Genomic DNA, 24,039 nt, shown 5'->3' on the forward strand with positions numbered 1-24,039 from the left:
ACCCAGTAGCTGGCTTCAAAACAAACCAGAGCACCACCCAATCAGCTCCACAAACACCACACCCAAAGGGCAGACTTGTATCAGAGTCCCACTAAAGCAAATCCTGCTACATGGAGTCAACCTGTGCACAAGAGCTCATCTGCTACAGTCACAGCCAGTCAGCATAAGGATCAACCGCATCTACTGACATGCCTGCCACAATCAAGCCTCAACTACAACAGGAAGGTACACACCACCCACACAAGGGACACCCCTGGAGTGTCCAGCTCAGGTGACCAGGGAGACTGTGTTACTGGGCCCCACAGGACACCTACTATATAACACCACCCTGCCATGACTAGGAGACGTAGCAGATCTACCTAATACACAGAAAAAAACATAGGGAGCCAACTACAATGAGGAGACAAAGAAACACACCACAAATGAAGTAGAATAAAACTCTGGAAAAAGAACTAAACAAAATAAATACAAGCATATCAACAAAATAGAGAGTTCAAAACACTGTTTCTAAAGATGTCAAATGATCTCAGTGAGAACTTCAACAAAAAGATATGAAACATAAAAATGGATATAGAAAACCAAACAGTACCAGTCAGATGTGAAGAACAGAATGAGTGAAATGTAAACTACATTAGAGATTGGAATCAACAGGTTAGGTGAGACAGAAGATCAAATCAGTGATCTGGAAGATAAGGTAGTAGAAAACACCCAATCAGAACCGCAAAGAGAAACAGGTACTTAAAACATTAGGATAGCTTAAGGGACCTTGGGGACAACATCAAGCAAGCCAACATTTGCATCAAAGGGGTACAAGAAGGAAGAGAGAGCAACCGATTAAAAAACCTATTTAAAGAAACAATGACTGAAAACTTCCCTAACCTGGCGATGGAAAAAAGACATACAAATCCAGGAAGCACAGCAAGTCCCAAACAAGAGGAACCCAAAGAGGCTTGCTCCAAGACACATCATAGTTAGAATGCCAATGGTTATAGACAAAGAGAGACTTTTCTTCAAAGTAGCAAGAAAAGAGCAATTATAATATACAAGGGATAGTCAGCTGAGTTCTCAATAGAAGCTTTGCAGGCCAGAGAGACTGGCACAAAATGTTCCAAGTAATGAAAAACAAGGCCCTACAACCAAGATATGCCTGGTGGAGTAGCCTATGAATCAAAGTAGAGATAGAGTTTCCAAAACAAGAAAAACATCACTACTAAACCAATATTATAAGAAATGTTAAAGGGACTTAAGAAAAAACAAGACCAAAAACATGAATAAGAAAATATTGGAAAAATATTCTCACTGATAAAAGCAAACAATATAAACAGTGGATCAACCAATTATGAAGCTAGTGCAAAGGTTAAAATAGATGGCTATCAACATAGCTCAGTATTTACGAAGTGCATGGTAACCACAAACTAAAAATCTGTAAGAGATAAAAAAATGGAGAGAAAGGAGTTCAAACACAACACTATAGAAAGTTACAAAAGACTAAGAAAGGAACAGAGGAGAACTACAAAAACAATCAGAAAACAATGAATAAAATGGCAATAATTACATACCTACCAATAATTACATTAAATGTAAAAGAACTAAAGGGTTCAATCAAAAGACACAGGGTGAAAAATGGATAAAACCATAAAACCTCTCTATATGCTGCCTACCACCTTCAGACTGAAAGAAAAACAGACTCACAGGAAAGGGATGGAAAAGGTATTTCATGCAAATGGAAACAAACAAAAAAGGGGTAGCAGTACTTATATCAGACAAAATCACTTTAAAACAAGGACTGTAAGAAGAAATGAAGAAGCGTATTTCATGATAAATGGATCATTCCAACAAAAGGCTGTAACTCTGGTAAACATCTACACACTCAACATAGAAGCACCTAAATATATAAAGCAAATACTGCCAAACATAAAGGGAGAGATCAACAGTAATACAGTTCCATTAAGGGACTTTAAGACCCCATTCACATCACTGAATAGATCAACTAGACAGAAAATCAACAAGGGAACAGTGGCCTTAAGTGACCTTTAACCATATGACTGAAATGATATTTTTAGGTATTTCACCCAAAAGCAAAATATACAGACTTTTCAAGTGTACATGGAACATTTTCCAGCATAGACTACATGTCGGCCACAAAACAGGTCTCAATAAATTTAAGATCAAAATCATAATCAAGCATCTTCTTTGATGACAATAGCATGAAACTAGAAAACAATTACAAGAAGATAACTGAGAAACACATGTGTAGGCTAAATAATATGTAACTAAACATTGAATGGGTTAATGATTAAATTAAGGACGAAATCAAAAGATCTCGAGACAAATAAAAATGAAAACAGAATGATCCCAAAATCTATGGGACACAGCTAAAGTAGCTGTAAGAGGGAAATTTACAGCAACATAAGCCTACCTAAACAAGAAAAATCTCAAACAACCTACCTAACCTTACACTTAAGAAAACTAGAAAAAGAGTAACACCACCATCCAAAAGGAGTACAGGAAGCAAATAATAAAGATCAGAGTGGAAGTAAATGAAACTGAGTCTAAAAAACCAACAGAAATGATCAGTGAAACGAACAGCTGGTTATTTGAAAAGATAAACGAAACTGATAAACCTTCAGCCAGACTCATCAAGAAAAAAAGAGACAGGGCCTAAGTAAATAAAATCAGAAATGGCCCCGCCAGATAGCTCAGTTGTTTGGAGTGTTGTTCCGTACACCAAAAGGTCCTGGGTTCAATCTCTGGTCTGGGTGCATACAGAAGGCAACCAATCGATTTTTCTCTCTTCACACTGATGTTTTTCTCTTTTTCTCTCCCCTCCTTTTTCTCTAAAATCAATAAACATCTCCTCATTTGAGGATTTAAAAAAAAAATCAGAAATGAAAAAAATAATGACAGCACAGTAATACAAAGGATTGTAAGGAAATACTGCCATATGCCAAAATATTGGACAACCTGGAAGAAATGGCTAAATTCATAGAAACATACATATCTTCCAAGACTGAATCATGTGGAAACAGAAAATCTGAACAGATTGGTAACTGCTAATGAAATTGAATCAATTATCAAAAAACTCCCAACAAAGAAGAGCTCTGAACTAGATGGCTTCACAGGTGAATATTACCAAACATTTAAATAAGAATTAATACCTATACTGCTGAAACTATTTCAAAAAATTGAAGAGCAGGGAAGACTCCAAAACTCATTTTATGAGGAAAGCATTACCCTGATACCGAAACTGGGCAAAGACACTACAAAAAAAAAGAAAAATTATAAGTCTGGTGAACACAGATACAGAAATCCTCAAAAAAAATACTAGCAAACTGTAAAAAGAACATACACCATGATCAAGTAGAATTTATTCCCAGGAGGCAAGATAGGTTCAATATCAGTGAATCAATTAATGTGATACATCACATATACAAAATGAAGGCGAAAAATCATATGAACATAAGAACAAGCATTTGACAAAATCCATTGTCGATTTATAATTAAAATTTTTCAGCAAAATAAAGGTAAGGAAACATATTTTAACATAATAAAGGCCCTATGTTACAAACCCACACCTAACATCATACTCAGTGGTGAAAAGCTGAAAGCTTTTTCTTTAAGATCAGGAACAACACAAGGATGTGCATTTTCACCCTTTTTATTCAACATGGTATGGAAGTCCTAGCCACAGCAATGAGATATGAGAGAGAGAGGGAGAGAGAGACAGACAGAAAGACAGACATAAAAGGCATCCAAATTGAAAAGAAGGAAAACTGTCATTATTTGTAGACAACATGATACTATACTTAGAGAGAACCCTAAGATTCCAGCATAAACTATTAGAGTAATTGATTTGGGCAAAGTAGCAGTATACAAAATTAATAGTCAGAAATCAGTTGCATTTTTATGCACCAACAAAGAACTATCAAAAGGAGAAATAAAAAATACCATCCCATTTACAATTGCATCAAAAAGAATGAAATACCTGGGAATAAATCTAACCAAGGAGGTAAAAGACCTGTACTCAGAAAACTGTAAGACATTGAAGAAACTGAAGATACAAGTAGGATATACTATGCTCATGGATAGAAAGACTTAACATTGTTAAAATGTCCATACTACCCAAAGCAATCTACAGATTCAACACAATCCCTATCAAAATGCCAACAGCATTTTTCACAGAACTAGAAGAAATAATCCTAAAACCAATAAGGAATCACAAAAGACCCCAAAAGCCAAAGCAATATTGAGAAAGTAGAACAAAGTTGGAAGTATCATGCAACCTGATAACAAACTGTACTTGAAGGCTATATTGTAATCAAAACAGGATGATACTGGCATAAAAAAGAAGACATATAGATCAATGGAACAGAACAGAGAGCTCGGAAATAAGCTCAGGCCTGCCTGTATGGTCAGTTAGTCTATGACAACGGAGGTAAGACTATACAATGGTGTAAACACAGTCTCTTCAATAAATGGTGTTGGAAAAACTGACATATACATGCAAAAGAAAATATGAAACTAAGATCGCTTTCTTACATCATATGCAGGAATAAACTCAAATGAATTAAAGACTTAAATGTAATACCCGAAACCATAAAACTAGAAGAAAACATAGGCAGTAAACTCTTTGCCATCACTCTTAGTGATATTTTTTTGAATATGTTCCTTGGGCAAGAAAAACAAAAAATATTAATAAATGGAACTACATCAAACAAAACAGTTTTTACACAGCAAAGGAAACCTCAACAAAATGAAATGACAATCCACTGAATAGAACACTTTCTCCAATGATATATCTAATAAGGGTTTAATATTTAGAATGTGTAAGAAACTCATACAACTTAATAGCAAAATAACAAACAATCCAATTAAAAAATGGGCAGAGGACTTAAATAGACACTTCTCCAAAGAGGACATACAGATGCCAAGAGACCTATGAAAAGATGCTCAACATCACTAATTATCACAGAAATGCAAATTGAAATCACCATGAGTTGTCACTTCACATTTGTCAGAATGGTTATCATAAATAAATCAACAAACAGTGAGAGCAAGGATGTGAAGAAAAGAGAACCCTGGTGCACTGCTGGGGGGACTATAAATGGGTGCAGCCACTGTGGAAAACGGTACAGAGGTTCCTCAAAAAATTAAAAATAGAACTACCATATGAGCCACCAACTCCACTTCTAGGTATTTATCCAAATAAATGCAAAACACTAATTCAAAAAGATACATGTACCCCATGTTCACTTAGCTATTATTTGCAATAGCTAAGATATGGAAGCAATCTGAGTGGCCATCAATAGATGAATGGACAAAGATGTGGTACATACATAACAAAATGTTACTCAACCATAAAAAAAAAGAAAAGAATGAAATCTTGCCATTTGCAACAACATAGATGTACCTAGAGGGTATTATACTGAGAGAAATAAGTCAGACAAAGAAAGACAAACACCGTATGATTTCACTTATAGGTGGAATATGAAAAACAAGCCAAACAGAAACAAATTCATAGATACGGAGAACAAAATGATGACTGCCAGGTGGGAGGGGTGTCCAGGGGGTGGGTGAAAATGGTAAAGGGATTAATAAGTATAAATTGGCAGGTATAAAAATAGTCACAGGGGTGAAAAATATGGCATAGAAGGTATAGTCAATATAACTATGTAAGGTGTCAGATGGGTACTAAACTTATTTTGTAGTTATATAACTGTCTAATCATTATGCTGTGTACCTGAAACTAATCTAATATTGCATGTCAACTGTAACTTAAAAATTAAAGAAATATAAAAATAAATTAATATTTTAAAAAATTTTATAGACACAAAAAAGTACCTAAACTGTAAGGTCAGAGCTCAATGCATTTTCACAAAAAAACACATCTGTGGGACTAGCACTCACATCAAAAAAATAAAGCATTGGGACTTCTGGCCAAGATGGAGGCATAGGTAGATACACTTTGCCTCCTTGCACAACCAAAAGAAGGACAACACCACATTTAAAAACAAAAAAACCCCAGAACTGCCACAAAATAGAACTGTATAGAAGTTCGAAAACCAAGGAGTTAAAGAAGAAACATTCATCCAGAATGGCAGGAGGGGCGGAGATGGGCAGCCAGGGAGGAGAAGACTCAAGGCAAGGCAGTGGCTAGAGGACCAGGCAGCTCCACATTTGCATGCGAATAAACCGGAAGGAACAACTGGGTAGTGAGACAGACTGAGCAACCCAGGGTTCCAGTGCAGGGAAATAAACCCTCAAAACCTCTGACTATAAAATCCTGTGGGGGTTGAGTCAGTGGGAGAAACTCCCAGCCTCACAGGAGAGTTCAATGCAGAGACCCACAGGGTCCTAGAATGTACACAAACCCACCCACCTGGAAATCAGTGCCAGAAGGGTGCAATTTACTTGTGAGTAGCAGGGAAAGTGACTGAAAGCCATCTGAGAGCCCAGCAAATTGCACTGTTCCCTTTTGGACCCCTCATGCACATACAGAGCCACAACATTGCAATGTGGGTTGCCCCGCCCTGGCAAATACCTAAGGCTCCAACCCTTACTATATAACAGGTGTGCTGAGACAAAAAACAATATGGCCCAAATGAAATAACACATCAAACCTCCAAAAATACAACTAAGTGATGAAGAGATAGTCAACCTATCAGATGCACAGTTCGAAACACTGGTAATCAGGATGCTCACAGAAATGGTTGAGTACAAATGCAAAATAGAGGAAGAAGTGAAGGCTATGCAAAAGGAAATAAAGGAAAATGTACAGGGAACCAACAGTAACGGGAAGGAAACCAGGACTCAAATCAACAGTTTGGAACAGAAGGAAGAAGGAAACATTCAACCAGACAAGAATGAAGAAACAAGCATTCAAAAAAATAAGGAGAGGCTTAGGAACCTCCAGGACACCTTTAAACGTCCCCACATTCAAATCACAGGGGTGCCAGAAGGAGAAGAGGAACAGCAAGAAATTAAAAACTTAGTTGAAAAAAATAATGGAGAACTTCCCCAATCTGACAAAGGAAATGGACTTCCAGGAAGCCCAGGAAGCTCAGAGTCCCAAACAAGTTGGATCCAAGGAAGCACACACCAAGGCACATCATAATTACATTAGCCAAGATGAAAGATAAGGAGAGAATCTTAAAAGCAGCAAGAGGAAAGGAGACAGCTACCTACCATAAGACTGTCAGCTGATTTCTCAAAAGAAACCTTGAATGTAAGAAGGGGCTGGGAAGAAGTATTTGAAGTCATGAAAGGCAAGGACCTACATCCAAGATTACTCTATCCAGCAAAACTATCATTTAGAATGGAAGGGCAGACAGAATGCTTCCCAGATAAAGTCAAGTTAAAAGAGTTCATCATCACCAAGCCCTTATGTAAAATGTTAAAGGGACTTATCTAAGAAAAAGAAGATGATCAAAAGTATGAACAGTAAAATGACGACAAACTCACAACTATCAACAACTGAACCTAAAAAACAAAAACAAAACAAAAACTAAGCAAACAACAGGAACAGAATCACAGAAATTGAGATCACATAGGGGGTTATCACTGGGGAGGTGGAGGGAGGAGAATGGGGGAAAAGGTACAGGGAATAAGAAGCATTAATGATAGGTACAAAATAGACAGAGGGAGGTTAAGAACAGTATGGGAAATGGAGAAGCCAAAGAACTTATATGTACGACCCATGGACATTAACTAAGGTGGGGGAATGCTGGTGGGAGGGGGAGGGCAGGGTGGAGGGGAATAAAGAGGAGGAAAAATTGGAACTGTAATAGCATAATCAATAAAATATATTAAAAAAATAAATCATTTTCCGTAAACAAACAGCACACAATAAATACTCAACATGGTTCTTATTTTACATAAAATATATTATTATATATAAAGGTATTACTTTAATCCTGTAATTTTAAACCTATTGGTTTAATTGAGCAGATTTTAGTTGTAGATGTTTATATTTTGAGAGGTAGCACCTACACACCACACTGTTAGGGACACAAATTCTGAAGTAAACCCTCAATCCCAAACCCAGCAATCTAATCTAATATTGCCCATGTCAATATTCACAGCAAGCCCAACCTTAAGACAAATTACTTAATCACTCTCTGCCTCCATTTCTTTTAGGGTGGTTAAAAGGATTAAAAGATGTAACATATATTTAATTCTATAACACCTGGCACATATTTAGCTGTTAAGTAAATGGGAAAATGTTTGAGGAAAAACATATGCTACCCTTAACAATGATTATTTCAGAGGAGTTTAAGTAGAAGAGGCTTTCATTTTTTTACTTGCTTCCATAATCAGAAAATAACAAATTTTAAGGAATAAGGGTGGCCCTTACATATTTCATACTATATTTAATTTTAAGTTCTTCCTACTAAGAGAAGAGATTCTTTTACAAATCTGTTGCATCCCTGGATTGAGAAACTATGTTTTTTTACACTTTATCTTTCAATATTTAAGAAAAGAAGGAAGCAAGATTATTACCACCTTGTCTTGCTACTCCAAACTCATTCCTCCATTATTCTACTACAACTTTATAGGTCAAGTTCTAAGTCACTGAGTTGTATCTGAAAGAGAGATATGTTTACTAATAGATGGTTTTTCACATAGTCTTTGTCTAGCTTGAGAAGAAAAAACTAAATGGCTAATATTTAAAATCCTTGGTTTGTCTGTAAAGAATGTACAAAGTAAATACTACACAATACCCAGGGATAAATAAATTACTGGACTTAATTTTTTGTTTTTAAAAATTATTGTAAAATACACGTAACAGAACATTTACCATTTTAACTGTTAAAAAGTGTACAATTCACTAACATTAAGTTATTAAAAATGTTGCACAACCATCACCTCTGTCTAGTTCCAGAAATTTTTCATCACCCCAAGCAGAAACAGGATAGCTATTAAGCAGCCACTCCCCATTCCCCCCTTTCTCCAGCCCCTGGAAACCACAAATCTGATTTGATTCCTCTAAGTTTGCCTGTTGTGGATATTTTGTATAAATGGAATTATACAATATATGGCCTTTTAAGTCTGGCTTCTTTATTTCACTGAGCATATTTTCAACAATCGTCCAAGCTACAGTATCAGCACTTGATTCCCTGTATAGTTGAGCAACACTCTACTGTATGTATGTACATTTTGTTTATCCATTGATGGACCCCCGGGTTGTTTCTATCTTCTGGATATTGTGAATAGTGAACATTTATGTACAAGTTTTTATCTGAAATACCTGTTTTTAATTCTCTTGATATATACCTAGGAGTGAAATTGCTGGATCATATGATAATTTTGTTTAATGTTCTGAGGAACCTATTTGGCTTCATTTTTTAAAAAGATTTTATTTATTTATTTTCAGAGAAGGGGGACGGAAGGGAGAAAGAAAGGGAGAGAAACATGGATTGGCTGCCTCTCACACCCCACCAACTGGGGACCTGGCCTGCAACCCAGGCATGTGCTCTGACCAGGAATCGAACTGGCAACCTGACCTTTCAGTTTTCAGGAAGATGCCCAATCCATTGAGCCACTCCAGCCAGGGTTTGGCTTAATTTTTAATAGCGATAGCAAACAGCTTGCCAGACAAATCTGCTTTCAAAAAAAAACCCCCAAAAACAAGAAAAACAAAACCAGAGTGATTTGTCCCAACAGGTTACCTTGCATTATCAACAACTATTAGTTATAGTGTGGATTCAATAGGTCAATTACCTCCAACAAGCCTTTACACACAAACATAGCTTCACAGATACAAACTATATACTAGGCACTTTAGTTATTACGTTATCTCATTCCTCATACACATTTGCAAACTGGTTGTATCACCACTATATAACAGAAAATTCAAGCCTCAGACTAGTGAAGGCAGTTGCCTAAGCTAAAGAAACCAGTAAGGAGACTGAGATTCCAACTCAAATCCACCTTACTGCAAACCCCGTAAGAGGCAAGGGAGCATAATCATGGAATAAAGAAAATGTGAAAAGTAACCCCTTGGCCAGAAATATGTAGGCCATTTATTTGGTGTAAAACATTCCTAAGACTTGGTTTCCTCATCTTAAAAATGAAAACTAGTAATTCCCTAAAGGTGTGGTAGGATTAAATGCAGCAAATGCAAAGCAGCTGGCACAATGCCTACCTCACAGCACATGACACACAGTAACTGATTGTTAATATTTAACAATTATGCCTCTATAGGGAGTTGAAAAACATTAAAAATAAAGTGGCAATTTGAAATGCTTTGCAGATATCTCACAACACAGTAAAAATGCAGTGGACTTGTTTAATGTGTGCTCTGATGTGGTTAATGAAACCATGGTGGACAGGACTTTCCCCCGAATCAGAATGGCATATTATGCTGGGACAATCCACAAGCAGAGAAGAAAAATAAGAAAATTATTTTGGGGGAAAGACAAAAGCACATAAAGTATCAATGAGAAAATGACAACAGCAAATTAGGAGAAAGAGTAAAGTGCAAAGAACAGTACGCATAAATTGCTTTTTGTAGTGGGCATAAATTGTGTGACAAAGTTAAACGTATTTCCTGAGAAAAGTCTTTACCTGATAAATCTTACAAGTCAGATAAATATGTGGTCACTAACTCATTTCACTTGTGAATCTGGACTATGTGGGAATGGTACCTCTAAGTAAACAATCTCATAAAAATGTTAGTCATAAGTCATTCTCTATTTTTGAAACTATTAATTTATTTTAATTATGTTGCTACAGAACAACATAATTAAAAAAAAACAAAACTGGACTTGGTCCTCAGAAGGGCAATGGGTGGAGACCAGCTAATTTTGTGCTGAGCCACTCTGGGGAAGAGGCAATCTGCTGTGGGCCGCACGCGTTCCTGCGCAGTTTTGCTGGCCGTGCCAGGACTGCAAGGCCCTGATCACTCTCACCCAGGCCATTTCCTAGCGTTGTTTATGCAGCTGGTAACTTGGAGCTAATGTAACATGTCTTCGGGACAAAAACCAGGACTACGTATGATAAAAGTGGTGTGTTCCCCAAGTTCTGTGTTCTTCAGCTGTGCTGCAAACTCACTGTGACCCTCTGTGTCCCCATGCAAGTGACAGGTTCACTGGCTAGCTTGTAAATACCAGACCCGCCAGCTATTAAGCTATGACTGAGACAAAGTGCTCCCAACACTGCACATTTCTGCAAAACGAAAATTATCCAATGCTTTGAAAAAATCCTTCCATACCAGTCCTTATACTCACTGCCACACTGTACAATGGGAACCAATGTTTATTGGCAGTCTTCCTTCTAAATCCCGAGACACTGGATTTGTTCTTACTACCAAGATCCCCACAATTTGTTCTTTTCCTAAAGCAAAAATGCTTCCTGATCAAAGAAAATAGTTTTCTACTTTATTTTTAAAAAGTAAAATAAAAGTCAATTTGCAAATCTTTTCAAGACCTGAAAGCAGATTTAAGAAAATAAAGTTCAACTTTCAAGTTCCTTATGAACCACTCATCTGAGGGGAAGTCTCACCTGCTCCAGCTGGGTGGCGAATGCGATGGTCACTGACATAGTGAAGAAGTCAGTGCAGCTGTCCGCTGGTCCAATCTGATGGTAGCCGCCTTCCTCGTTCAGCACCGCCACGACATCCTTGGGGTCCAGTCCAGAGAGGCTGGCAGGTACTTTATGGAGAAAAACAAACAAACTGCATTGTAGTTTGCCATTAAAAGATTTTGAAAGCTGGTTAAACTTTTTTATTTGCAGTTTTCATGGACACATTTAATATCTCAGTAAGGTTTCCATTGATTTTTATATGTAACCACCATTTTCTATCTGCACATGAAGTCATATTTGGAAGTAAGGTGACATTTTTAAAACTTCAATTTAATTAATCACAGAGAAAAGGCATCACAGGTTTTCTAAAGGAAGTGAATATAAACTGGGAACTGAAAAATAAGCAAAATTTGGCTAAAAATAGAAAGGTGACTGAATAGAGAATGAGGGAGTAAAAAAGCATTCTGGGCAGAAGGAACAATATGTGCAAAGACTGAGCAGCAAGAGAAAGCATGTACTGGCTGACGTGCTGAATCAGAGAGGGAGGACTGACCTAGAAGAGCTAAGCCTGGAGGGGTAAGCAGAGCCGTATCGGTCTTCTTCAATGCCATGTTACAACAACTGGATAGTTTTCTAAGAATAAGAGAACACCATGAAACAATTTTGAGAAGAGAACTGATATAATCAAATAGACTTTGATATGAAGAGAATGGAGAGGGACAGGGTTTTTCAAATTGATCAAGGAAAGAAAAACAAAACCGCACACAACTGAAATAAGAGACACTATTCATTACTAGGGAGAACGCAGTGAAGTGAGCACTCTCCATGTTGGCAGGTACAGACTAGTGTATAACCTTCTGAAAGGCATCATCTCAGGGCTTATCAAAATTTTATGCACACATATTCCGTAAACAAGCAATCACTCCTGACTCCTTCAGGAGTTAATCCTGAAGCAATGAGCTCACTACAGCCATGACTAAGAACTGCATAATGGTAAAGAACACAGACACTAGAGTCACGCAGACCAAGGTTCCAATCTCAGGTCTGCCATTCACTAATTATATAGGGAAACTACCATCTCCCTTAGTCTCATTTTTTCTGCAAAGCTTTTTGTGTTGTTGAGAAGGTAAAATTAAACAATGGAAGTACTCGGCACAATATCGGACAATTAAGCACTTGAATAAAGGTAGCCATTCAATTCTAAGGCTAGGGGAGCTTAGAATCAAAATAATTGTGACAGGTCTCTCACAGGAAAGGGAGTTACGAGTATGGACGGGAGAAGAACTTGGGTGAACCCTGTGGTGTAGGACTGGATGGCTGAAGGTGTCTCTGTGCATGTATGCCGTCCGATAAATGCAGAGATAATAAAGAAAAATGAGAGAAATACAAAGGTATAGATACTCGTGCATATATGTAGGGTGGGGCAAAAGGAGGTTTACAGTTGTTTGTATGTACAGTTGTAATACTTCCTGTGTGTACATGCACAAATTCTCTACTTTTTCCGCTGAAAGGGCCTGAGTGCAGCAACATCCCAATAGCAACTGGCATTCCTACAGCCTGGATCCTGACTTCTACATAGCATTCTTTACTAAAAGGCAACGGCTCCTTGAAGAAATGGCTGAATCCAGGGCTGAGACAAGAAATGTATAAGATGAGCCTGGACCACCTTCTTGTGCCAGAAAACAAGAAAAAACTCAAAAAACTATGGAGATAGTCAAAAGGAAACAGAAGAAGCTTGCAGAAGCTCCCACTGCCCAGATTTGGGACAAATGTGATCGGTAAAAATTGTAACCCACTAAATAAAATGAGAAAACTGTAAGTCTTCACTTATACAATATAAATAAACAGAACGTTTAATGAGGAAGAAATATTTTTATAATTTTATAATTCTGCCCCATAACACACTTACTAATTACAAAGGAAAAATAGTAAGTTTATAGTTGAGAACACAGCCACACAACACCTTAATCAAGTAATCAAAGTGGTCATCACCAATAAGGGAACAAATCAAAATTCTGTGTCACCTGACAAGATAGCAGTAAGAAATACACAGCACCACTTCCGTGACAGTCCTGCCAAAGGAGTATGACCTAAGTCTAGTATCAGACACACACGAACAGTGCAGGGGCGCAGGGTCACCCCGAGACTCGGACTTAATTACAGGACGACAGAATGCCTCCCCGCCCAGCAAACATTACCACTGCATCACTAGAGGCCTGTTTTCCTTTTATGCAATGCATCATTTCCACCTTTGAACAAAAATATTACAAAGTATACTAAAAGGCTAAAAAACAATCATCATCATCCAAGCTTTCATTTTAGGAAAATAGAGAGGAACAAATTCAATTCAAAGTAAGCAAAAGAGAGAAATACTAAAAACTAGAGCAAAAATCAATGAACCTGAAAACAGGAAATCAATGGAGAAAAATCATCCCAAAAGCTGGTTCACTGAAAAGATCAATAAAATCAATAAGCCTCTAGCCAGCCTTAGGGCAAAAGAGAGAAGACACAAATTACTAAAATCAGAAATGAAAGAGGGAACAACACTACAGATCCTATGGACATTAAAAGGATAACCAAAAATACTATGAGTTGGGATTTGAAACCCAAAACCCAGCAAAGGCATTACAAAACAACAAAACAAAACAGATTAATACTCTCATAAACATAAATGTAAAAATCCTCAACAAAATATTAGCCAGCTGAATACAACAATGTATAAAAAAGAAATATACACCGCACCACCACATGGGATTTCAAAAATCAATTGATGTAATCCACCACATCAACAGGCTAAAGAAAAACCACACGCTCATACCAACAGATGCAGAAAAAGCATGAGACAAAATTCAACATTCATTCATAATAAAACACTACCAGCAAACTAGAAATAGTGACTTCTTCAACCTGACAAAGAACATCTACAAAAAATCTACAGCTAACGGCACACTTAATGGTGAGAAGCTTTCCCACTAAGATCAGGAAAAAGGAAGGAAGTCCCCTTTCACTACTGCTTTTCTTTCTTTTTAAAAAATTTTTATTGTATTTTTTCCCAATCTTTATTGTATTTCTTTTCCATTACCATTTAGTCCCTTTATGTCCCCCTCCCCCAGCAATTACCACACTTGTCCATGAGTCCTTTTTCCTTTTTGCTCAATCCTTCCATCCACTGCTTTTCAATATCACACCGCAAGTCCTCGCTAATGCACTACCACATGCAAAGGAACTAAGAGACATGAAGACTGGAAAGGAAGACATACAACTGTCTTTGTCTGCAGATGATATGACTATGCACAATATATCCATCTATGGAAACACTCAACAAAAAACTCCTGGAGCCAAAAATAAGTGATTATAATAAAGCAGCAGGATACAAGATTAACATATAAAAGCCAAATGCTTTTCTATATACCAGTAATGAACAAGTGGAATTTGAAATTAAGAAAAAAAAATACTATTTACATCAGCACCCAAAACAAATATTTAGGAATAAATCTAACAAAATATGCACAAGATTTATGTAAGGAAAACTGCAAAACTCTGGTGAACAAAATCAACAAAGAACTAAACAAATGGAGAGATATTCCAGACTTATGTCAGTTCTTCCCTGCTTGGTCTATAGGGTCAATGCAAGCCCGATAAAAATCCCAGCAAGTTATTTGTGGACATCGATAAACTGATCTTAAGTTTATATGAGAAGCAAAAGACCCAGAATAGCGACTTAATACTGAAAGAGAACAACAAAGTTGGACTGATACATACTCAAATTCAAGGTGTACTATAAAGCTACAGTAATCAAAATTGTGGTAGTCAAATGATCTTTGACAAAGGAGAAAAGGCAAAGATAGTTTTTCAACAAATGGTGCTAGAACAAATGGATATCCACACGTAAAAAAACAACAACAAACAATCTAGACCCAAACCTCACTGCCTTCACAAGAATTAACTTAAAATGGATCATAGACCTAAGTGTGAAGCAAAAACCTCCAAGACTTCTAATAAAACACAGGAAAACCATGGATGACTTGGGACATGGGGATGACTTTTTAGATACAATATCAAAGGCATGAGCCACAAAAGAATTGATGAGCTGGGCTTCATTACAATTTTAAAAACTTCTCTACTAAAGACAATGTAAAGAGAAGAAAACGACAAGTCATATTGGGAAAAATATTTGCAAAAGAGATATAGGACAAAGGACTGTTATCCAAAATATATTTTAAAAACCTCTTAAAATACAACAATAACAAAATAAGGAATTAAAAAATGGGCAAAAGACCTCAACAGACGCTCCACCAGAAAGATATACCGAGAGCATGTAATCATCTGAAAAGACGTTAACACCATATATCACTACAGAATTGCTATCAGCACAAGATACTAATCTATTACAATGGCCAATATCCAAAACACTGACAATACCAAATGCTGACATGGATATATAGCAATAGAAACCCTCTCGTTCATTGCTGGTGGGAATGCAAAATGGTATACCCACTTTGGAAAATAGTTTGGCAATTTCTCGTAAAACTAAACATACTCTAACCATCCAGTAATCACACTCCTTAGTATTTACTCAAATGAAATGAAAACTTAGATCCACACAAAAACCTGCACAGGGGTATTTGTAACAGCTTTATTCCTAATTGCTAAAACTTGAAAGCAACCAAGATGTACTTCAGTGAGTGGAAAAATAAACTGTGATACATCCAGACAATGTAATATTATTCAGCACTAAGAAGAAGTACGCTATCAAGGCACAGAAAGATATGGAAGAACCTAAAGTGCCTATTACTATGTAAGACACAACAATCTGAAAAGGCTACATATAGTATAATTAACAATGTGACATTCTGGAAAAGGAAAATCTATGGAGACAATAAAATATCAGCGGTTGCCACGGGTCAGAGGGAGGGAGGGATGAACAGAGCACAGAGGATTTTTAGGGCAGTGAAACTACCTTGTAGGATACGACAGTCGTGGATATGCCATTGCATGTTTGTCAAAACCTGTGGAATGCACAACACAAAGAATGAAACCTAACAGAAACTATGAAGTACAGGTGATAACGATGTGTCCATGGAAGTCCATCAATTGTAACAAATGGACCACCCTGGTAAGGAATGTTGACAATGCGGGAGGTGTATCTGTGTGAAGACAGCGTTATGTGGGAACACTCTATACTTTCCAGTATTTCTGGGAACCTAAAACTGCTCTAAAAGATAAAATTTATTAATTAAAAAGGAAAGAAACAAAAATGAAGATTTTGTTAAACTACAGTTAATAGAGAAGAGCATAACCATTTACTAGCATTCCTGTACTCACCCTAGAAAGAAAATTTCCCAGGTAGCAATTTTTAAAATCCCTACAAAATTCTACCTTGGTCTGTTATATATCAAATAAAGAAAAGAAAATCTTTCCTAATTTTCTAAGCTTTGTAAACAAGAGCTAAGCGCAACAAGTGCTGCATGTGTACCAACGTCACAATATCTGTCTGATACAGTAGAGTAGCATCAGTTTACACTCCTGTACATATATATACCTTCCTGTAACTCCCCGCCACCCATCCTAAGGTTCTGATCCACAGATGCAACTGCTCGAAGAAAAGTCCTTGGAGATGATGCACAAACCTTTTCCATCTCGAGGAGGAGCTCCCTTTGCTTTAAAACTGTCCACTGGTGCCTTTGAATCTGTTTCCAAAGCAATGCTTATCTGTATTTCAGACTTGAACTTGGTGTATTTATTACTCAGCAACTGGTACCATTTTGGTGCCTGGAGAATAACAACAAAACACCTTCCCAGTTAACAGGAAATAAATAGTAGTGGGAAATGTTCTATAAGGTTCTAAATATATTTCCTGTAATTTCTCAGTACTTTCTCCTCTTAAAACATTTTTTCCACATTTTCCTCAAAAGAAATTAATCCTGCTTAGGAAGCTTACTGAATTTCCTCTTGAAGTAGAAGTTTAGAGTATCTTTCTTGCGGCTATTCCTATGCTTCAACAGATAATATACTAAGAAAACACAACTTATTTCTTTCTATCTTTATTCTCATGTCCCCAATCTCCCTTCATTCCTTAAACAAAAAGACTACCAATTCTCCATTTCCCTAGCCCTAATTTTTCAATTTTTCTGTTATACCTATTCTGCCTGGCACATTTCCGCTTTGTTCTATTTATATCAAATAAGGAAAAGAAAAGCTTAATGTTAATAAAAACAGTAAGAAAATACTAAAGTAAAGGTCTAAAGGTTGAGTTCTGGGTTCTGAACTATGTGTTTGACATTAAACCATAAATTCTTTCTCACAGAATGAAGTATCCCAAATTCCCCGGATGCTTCCCCCAGAGTAACATCAGAAAGCCCGGCCCCCAAAGGTCACAGCCCACAGCCGTCAGTCTCTCGGCCCAGGACCACGTGTGCTGCCAGTGCAGAAGTCACTGATGAGCAGGGCACTGTTTCCATAGCTGGAAACAGCATTCTTACTCTGACCACTATTCTATAAAGGCACAGTCCAGTGCTTACACTGATCAAAAAAACCAAAAGCAGCTGTTTTGGTTTGATAAGTTCTGTCTGATAAGTAAAATAGGATTAACTAGGCCACAGTTTTAAAAAATCACAGCCAAGTTTATTTTTTAAGGTTAAACTTCATAATTTGTTGTGGTACTTTTATGTTGTACATCTTAAGACAAATTGTTTGTTCTTATATGTCTTGTGACAAATATTTTCTAATTTTAAGTACAAGCCTGAGAAAACTATTTTTATCTACTTGCAAACTTTATATTTTTGTTACATAAGACACAAGCAAATCTGAATTCTTCTATGTTTACATTTATTTACAGAAATTCAAATTATTTTTAACTTCAAATATTTTACTAGCCAACTTCATATATTTTTGCTGGCAAACAGAACAGATAAGCAAGACAACAATTGGTTTTCCTACTAACTAATGTAATTTTAAAACATTTCTCCTTAGCTTCGATCACAAACACGATGACAAACTGTCCTAGAGCAGGAGACAAGGAGGCAAGAAATGCCGAGGGCATTTAGAGGCATGACCTCCTCTCAGACTTCCTCCTCCGGAGAGGATTTACCTTCTTCGTAACCAAAGCACCTGCAGAAGTGTCTTCCAGACACTTGGAAGCTGCAGCTGAGAAGCGGGGTAAGGGAAATATCAGGGACACAAGCATGACCCCAGGTCCTTTTTTAGGACCTGGGGCAGACTGGTGATGAGTTCCCAAGGACTGGAGATAAACAAGTCCTCTTTTAAAGCATTTTAAAATTCCAGTTTCTTTTGAATGATTCCAAATTTGGGCTAGGCTGACTGGCTTATTCGCAAATATCATTGCTATCAGCAGTAAAACAAAATGTTAGTAACAGATAAATTTGTCTTCACAGAATCCTAATTTATGATTCAAATCAAGTACAGAGAAGTTTAAAATAAAAAAGATTAATTTTTATTCTACTTTCTTTTAAAAACTGTGACAAAACAAAGACATAAAGAAAAACTAAAAGTAAACATGGCTAAAGTCAATAATGTACAAAGAGGTTAAATGATAATCAAAAAGACACAAGAAACATTTTCAGTAACAAAAAGCCCTAACACAGAAATCAGGACCCAGAGCTCGCTCTCCTGCATGGACCGTTCTCTCCCTCTCACCCTCCCTCCCTCCCTCTCTCTCTCAGTGGGGGCAGGGCAGGGGCTGCTGTTTACACAGAGTTAGGTGGGTTTCCATAAGTTCACTTCCTCTGTTAAGTATGGAAGGCAAGGAGCAAGAAGCAGGGAAACCAACCAGAAGGCAATTTGATAGCCAAGGTAAAAAACAATGTTGGTTAAGGTTTGGCAGGGAAAATGCAGAGTAAGCAGATGGATCGGGAGGGAAAAAACTAACTGCAAAGGATGGCTACAGAGGCAGAAAAAGGGAGGTATCAAGAAAGACTTCTATATTTCTAGTTTGCAAAACAAGGAGGAGAGTGAGGTCCCCTCACTGAAGTAAGGGACAATGGAAGCACACCACCTTTGAAAGCAAAGCTTAGGAGTTGCAGATGTTAAGCTCACAGTAATAGCAGCCTGAACATAGGTTTGAGCTCACAGAGAAGTTTCTTTGAGAAAGGCAGGTTCTAGGTCAATGACATGATTAGAAGTCAGGATTTTCTAAATCAAATGCACAAACTAAAACGTAAGAACTGCCACAGTAGCATCAGGTCTAGTATTCCACACCCCTTCCATCAGTCTGATTGCTATATATTGAAAAACAAACAACTGTCTAACATAATTAAAAACATCAAAAGTACAGTACCTGCTTTGTTTCTTGAGCAGTTCTTAAGTCTAGAAGAATGTAACCTACAGTTTCCTTGGCTGAAGTTAAAGGATCCAAGGCAAAACACTGGAGTTTGATAGGAGTACGCTGTAGCCTGTAACATCATTTACGTGAAAAGTAAAATAGCTTTTGCTTAATATCGAACTGACTTTCTATTACCCTTGAAAAAGCTGCCTACTACTATCAAGATTCCATATTTTCTGAAAAGACTCTTCAACTGGCAAGAACTATTAATTGTAAATACTTATATACAAAGCACATCAAAAATCTTAGTCTCTCCCTTCTAAGAGGCTGTCATCGAGGTCAGTGTTTTTCAAGCTTCTGTAATTTTTAGAACTCTTTTAAAGTAAAAATTACCATTACTCCTTAAGTTTGTTTTTATTTTTCTTATATTGTCACACACAAATATACACATATATACACAAATATAAAAAAACTGCAAATATACACATATACTTACAGCTGTTTTTGTACCTAAAAACCGAAATAAACTAAGGAATCAAACACCATAAAATCATAAGCTATTAAAACTACCAATGTAATGTAATACATGACAAGCTCCATAAGCACGGCCGGCACTGGTGGCCCATGAGTTCTTCTGCACCCGGAACCCCTACACGGCTCTTGCAGTAAGCTGATTACATTTTGTCATCGCCTTTACCTAGTGGGACGGCTGTGACACCTGCACATGGCACGCATCATCATTTACGTATCCACTTCTGTGTCATTTTCTTAGCCCGTACACTCCGAGTGGTGCCACCGGGCACTGGCACAACTGTACAGACAACTACCAACGTAGGCACGAATGTCTCACATCGGAACTCAGTCTAGGCAGACAGTCCAGAAGTCACTGGGAGGAAATACAAAATTCTGATAGTCCCTAAAAATTTAACATCCTTACAAATAAACCCATGGGCTGGCTAATCTAGCAACAGAAGAAAATAAATTTCTCCTTGCTCTCATTTTTAACTTTGCCTTTTGATTTATTAGTAAGAAAGAGCAAGTACTGAAGTGATTATGTGTTTCCCAGAAGTAAGTATCTTCTCAATCAAATAAAAAGTATCAGTGTTCTTGCCTGCTTCTGGTCATCAGAGTTCATGAAAAAAAAAAGAGGCTATGACTTATAGTCTGCTTTATAATAAAGTGTTTAAATGTCTTAAAATCAAGTACAAAATTAATTTCAAAGATCCTTTATATAATTATTCTAATACATATCTATATATCCTTGGCAAGCCAGATAAAATATACAATAAATGAGTAGAAATCACAATGAATTCCAAAGCATATTTAATATTGGGTAGACATCACTACAGCACTTCTAGATACCTAGTCAGTCATACATTAGCCAAAAAAAAAAAAAAAAAAAAAAAAAAAAAAAAAAAAAAGCTAGGAGTAGTGGCTACAAGCTTAGGCTCTGGTGCCAGACTGCCTGGAGCTCCACCACTGTCCGGTTGGGCTCTACCACTGCCCAGCTGACTAACTTAGGACAAGTTACTTTACCTCCTTGGCCTCAGTTTCCTCATCTGTAACATAGGGGAAATACCTACTTCATAGAGTTGATCTGATTTTTAAATGAATTATTGTTGCAATGCACTTTCAAAATTTCCTGGCACATTAATATTTGTTGAGGGATTTTTTATTACTATAATCCAATGAGATATATGAATTTATTTATAACAGCCTGACAAAGCGCAGAGCAAATTGACAATATACAGTCACCTGTGCTGATGGAGTGCTTTTCTGTCAATTTCCCAGGCTAACTCGGTGGCAAATAGTGGCTGGTCAGTATGGTCCACAGGATCAGTAGCTAACTGTTCTCCATCAAATTTTGCTTCTACTACAAGCACATGCTTTGGACGTTTGGGGAAATGGCGACCTGGAAAAAAAGACTATATAGGTTAAACAGAAGTATACAAAAATCAAATGTCATTTAGCATGTACTTTAAAAAGTGAAGTATGTTGAGAGTGGCTGACTTACCATATAGTCCATAAGCTACCTCCCTAACACACATTCACATACATACCCACCCAAACTCAGTGTTCATAAAAAAAACATGAATCAGCCCGGGCTGGGCGGCGGGGTTGTAGCACCATCCTATACACCGAAAGACTGCGGGTTCAGTCCCTGGTCAGAGCATGTATGGGAGGCAACTGATCAATGTGTCTCTGACATTGATGTTTCTGTCTATCTCTTTTCCCCCTCCACCCCCACTTCCTCACTCTCTAAAATCAATAAACTACCCTTGTGTGAGGATTTTAAAAAAATGAATCAAACTCAAAGCTGTAATTTATAAATTAGTGCTTCTCAAACATTAATGTGCATATGAATCACCTGAAACCCAGTCAAACTGTAGATACCGGTTCAGTAGGTGTAGAACCAGTGGGCCCAGAGTCTACATTCCCAACAAGATCGTGGGTAATGTCAATGCTATTGTCCTCGGTTCACACCTTGAGCAGCAATGACCTCAATAACATTTAGAAATAAAGAGTTAAAAATGTGATTACACCAATTTTAGATATTACCAGCACATAATACAAAACAAAGGCATCTGGCGACTTAGGAAATAAGTTAGCAAAAACAAATTTACCTGCATATTAATTTTCCTGTTAACACAGTTAAAATTTTGCAAATTAGCCAAAGAAATATAAACATATGTATTCATTCATTCTATTCGCAAGGACAACGTTGCATATTTGCAAGGAATATTAAAGCATTCTATCTACCCATTCCTTCACTGTTTACTGAAGGCATTGTCAGAGACAGGTATTATGTCAGAGGATGGGATACACAAAAAAGTCAAACAGAGTACTTGCCCTCAAAGAATGAAGGTCTAGTGGAAAGAGACAAAACACTGGAAACAGGAAGCTAAAGAACTAAGGGAGAAGCGGTAAGAACTTACAGTCAACCTGTTCAGTGTTCTGGTGAGGCGGACCTTGGTGAGGGCAGTTTTAATCACTGTTAAGTAAATTCATCCCTGCTGTTACTCACCCTGGGTACAAGTCTGCGTAGGAATTAAGCTGATGGGAAAGACTTTGATTGCAAACCTGTGTTTCACCTAAGGCTCTCACTGAAACTCCTTAGTAGGAATCTTGCTACACAGGGCCTGGCTCTCCCAATTAGCACTCACAGAAGTTTCTTCTGGACCTCATTTTCAGCTGTTCTAAAAGATCACTAGGTTCCCCAAATGAACTTCTTCACATATGTCAAAAAAAAAAAAACCCCTATATTTTCAGACTATCATAAGTATAACCTCCAATAAGCCTGCAAACAGAGGCTATGACACAGTGCAATAAATAAGGAATACCTTGAGAACAGAAACCCTGTCTTTTTTATCCTTGAAATTCAGAACATGTCCCACATCCTGCAACGTGGTAGAAACCCAATCATTTTCTTTTGCATAAAGGGCACTTCTAGAAGTGTAGCCAAGAAATTGCAAGCCAATCAATACTACTGTACAGTTGAAGGACTGGGAGCACACGACTAGGTGGCCTCAAAGATACGCAAGCGGTCTACCATAAAGGATATGCTATTGTTTTTTATTTTTTTTGAAATTGAATGAAGTGCCTTAATTCCCTCATGTGCTCTTTCCATTAAGTCCATAAGTCCATTCCTTCATAAGTCCTTTTCATAAGTCCATTGCTTTCTCATCGCTAATAATGTCCTCTTTCCTTATCTGAAAAATAGTGTTAAGTAGATGTTAAAGCCAGCTGGTGAAAAGTTAAGATTTTTAATGACAAACTTCTAGCTGTAAGATAAATAATACTGGGGTGTAGTGTACAGCATGTTGTAGTATGAACACTCCGGTATGGCGTGTTTGCGAGTTGCTAAGAGTATTTCCTACAAGTTCTCATCGCAAGGAAAATACCCTTTTTTCCCTTTTTCTTTTGTATCTGTATGAGATGATGGATGTTAAACTTACGGCGGTGAGCAATCCACAGAGTAGTCATTGTGCTGTATACCTTAAAATTACAGTTATGTACGTCAATTATCTCAATAAGGCTTTAAAAAGATTTTTAAGTAAATGTATTTGGTGTTAAAAATAACCAAAAAAAAAAAATTGAAAATGTCATTAGGGCTCAAACTCTTCTCTTCTAAATATATTTTTTATAAAATAATATATAAAACATTTCTGTGTTCCTTGCCTTAACTCTTTAAAATATGGTAGTTAATCCAGAATCTTTTTTAATGTATTTTGATC

The 24,039-nt window shown here is 37.1% G+C and overlaps 1 protein-coding gene across 8 annotated transcripts in view; it reads right to left on the bottom strand.

Moving 5' to 3' along the window:
• CEP120 (centrosomal protein 120) overlaps positions 1–24,039 on the bottom strand; it is a 75,387-nt gene that overhangs the window by 46,275 nt on the left and 5,073 nt on the right. For 5 of the 8 annotated variants that reach the window (XM_045204473.2, XM_053910716.2, XM_053910713.2 and 2 more), the window contains exons 3-6: positions 21,560–21,716; positions 19,820–19,934; positions 17,154–17,295; positions 11,503–11,651 (exon numbers count right to left, since the gene is read on the bottom strand). In XM_045204473.2, the coding sequence (XP_045060408.2) occupies positions 11,503–11,651; positions 17,154–17,295; positions 19,820–19,934; positions 21,560–21,716 (563 nt within the window). Of the gene's footprint in view, positions 1–11,502; positions 11,652–17,153; positions 17,296–19,819; positions 19,935–20,501; positions 20,691–21,559; positions 21,717–24,039 lie in introns of those variants that run through there. The other 3 variants (XM_045204477.2, XM_045204478.2, XM_045204479.2) reach the window with 3 other exon arrangements.

This window comes from Desmodus rotundus, chromosome 1, assembly GCF_022682495.2.
Source record: "Desmodus rotundus isolate HL8 chromosome 1, HLdesRot8A.1, whole genome shotgun sequence".
In the NCBI taxonomy this organism is placed as follows: Eukaryota; Metazoa; Chordata; class Mammalia; order Chiroptera; family Phyllostomidae; genus Desmodus; species Desmodus rotundus.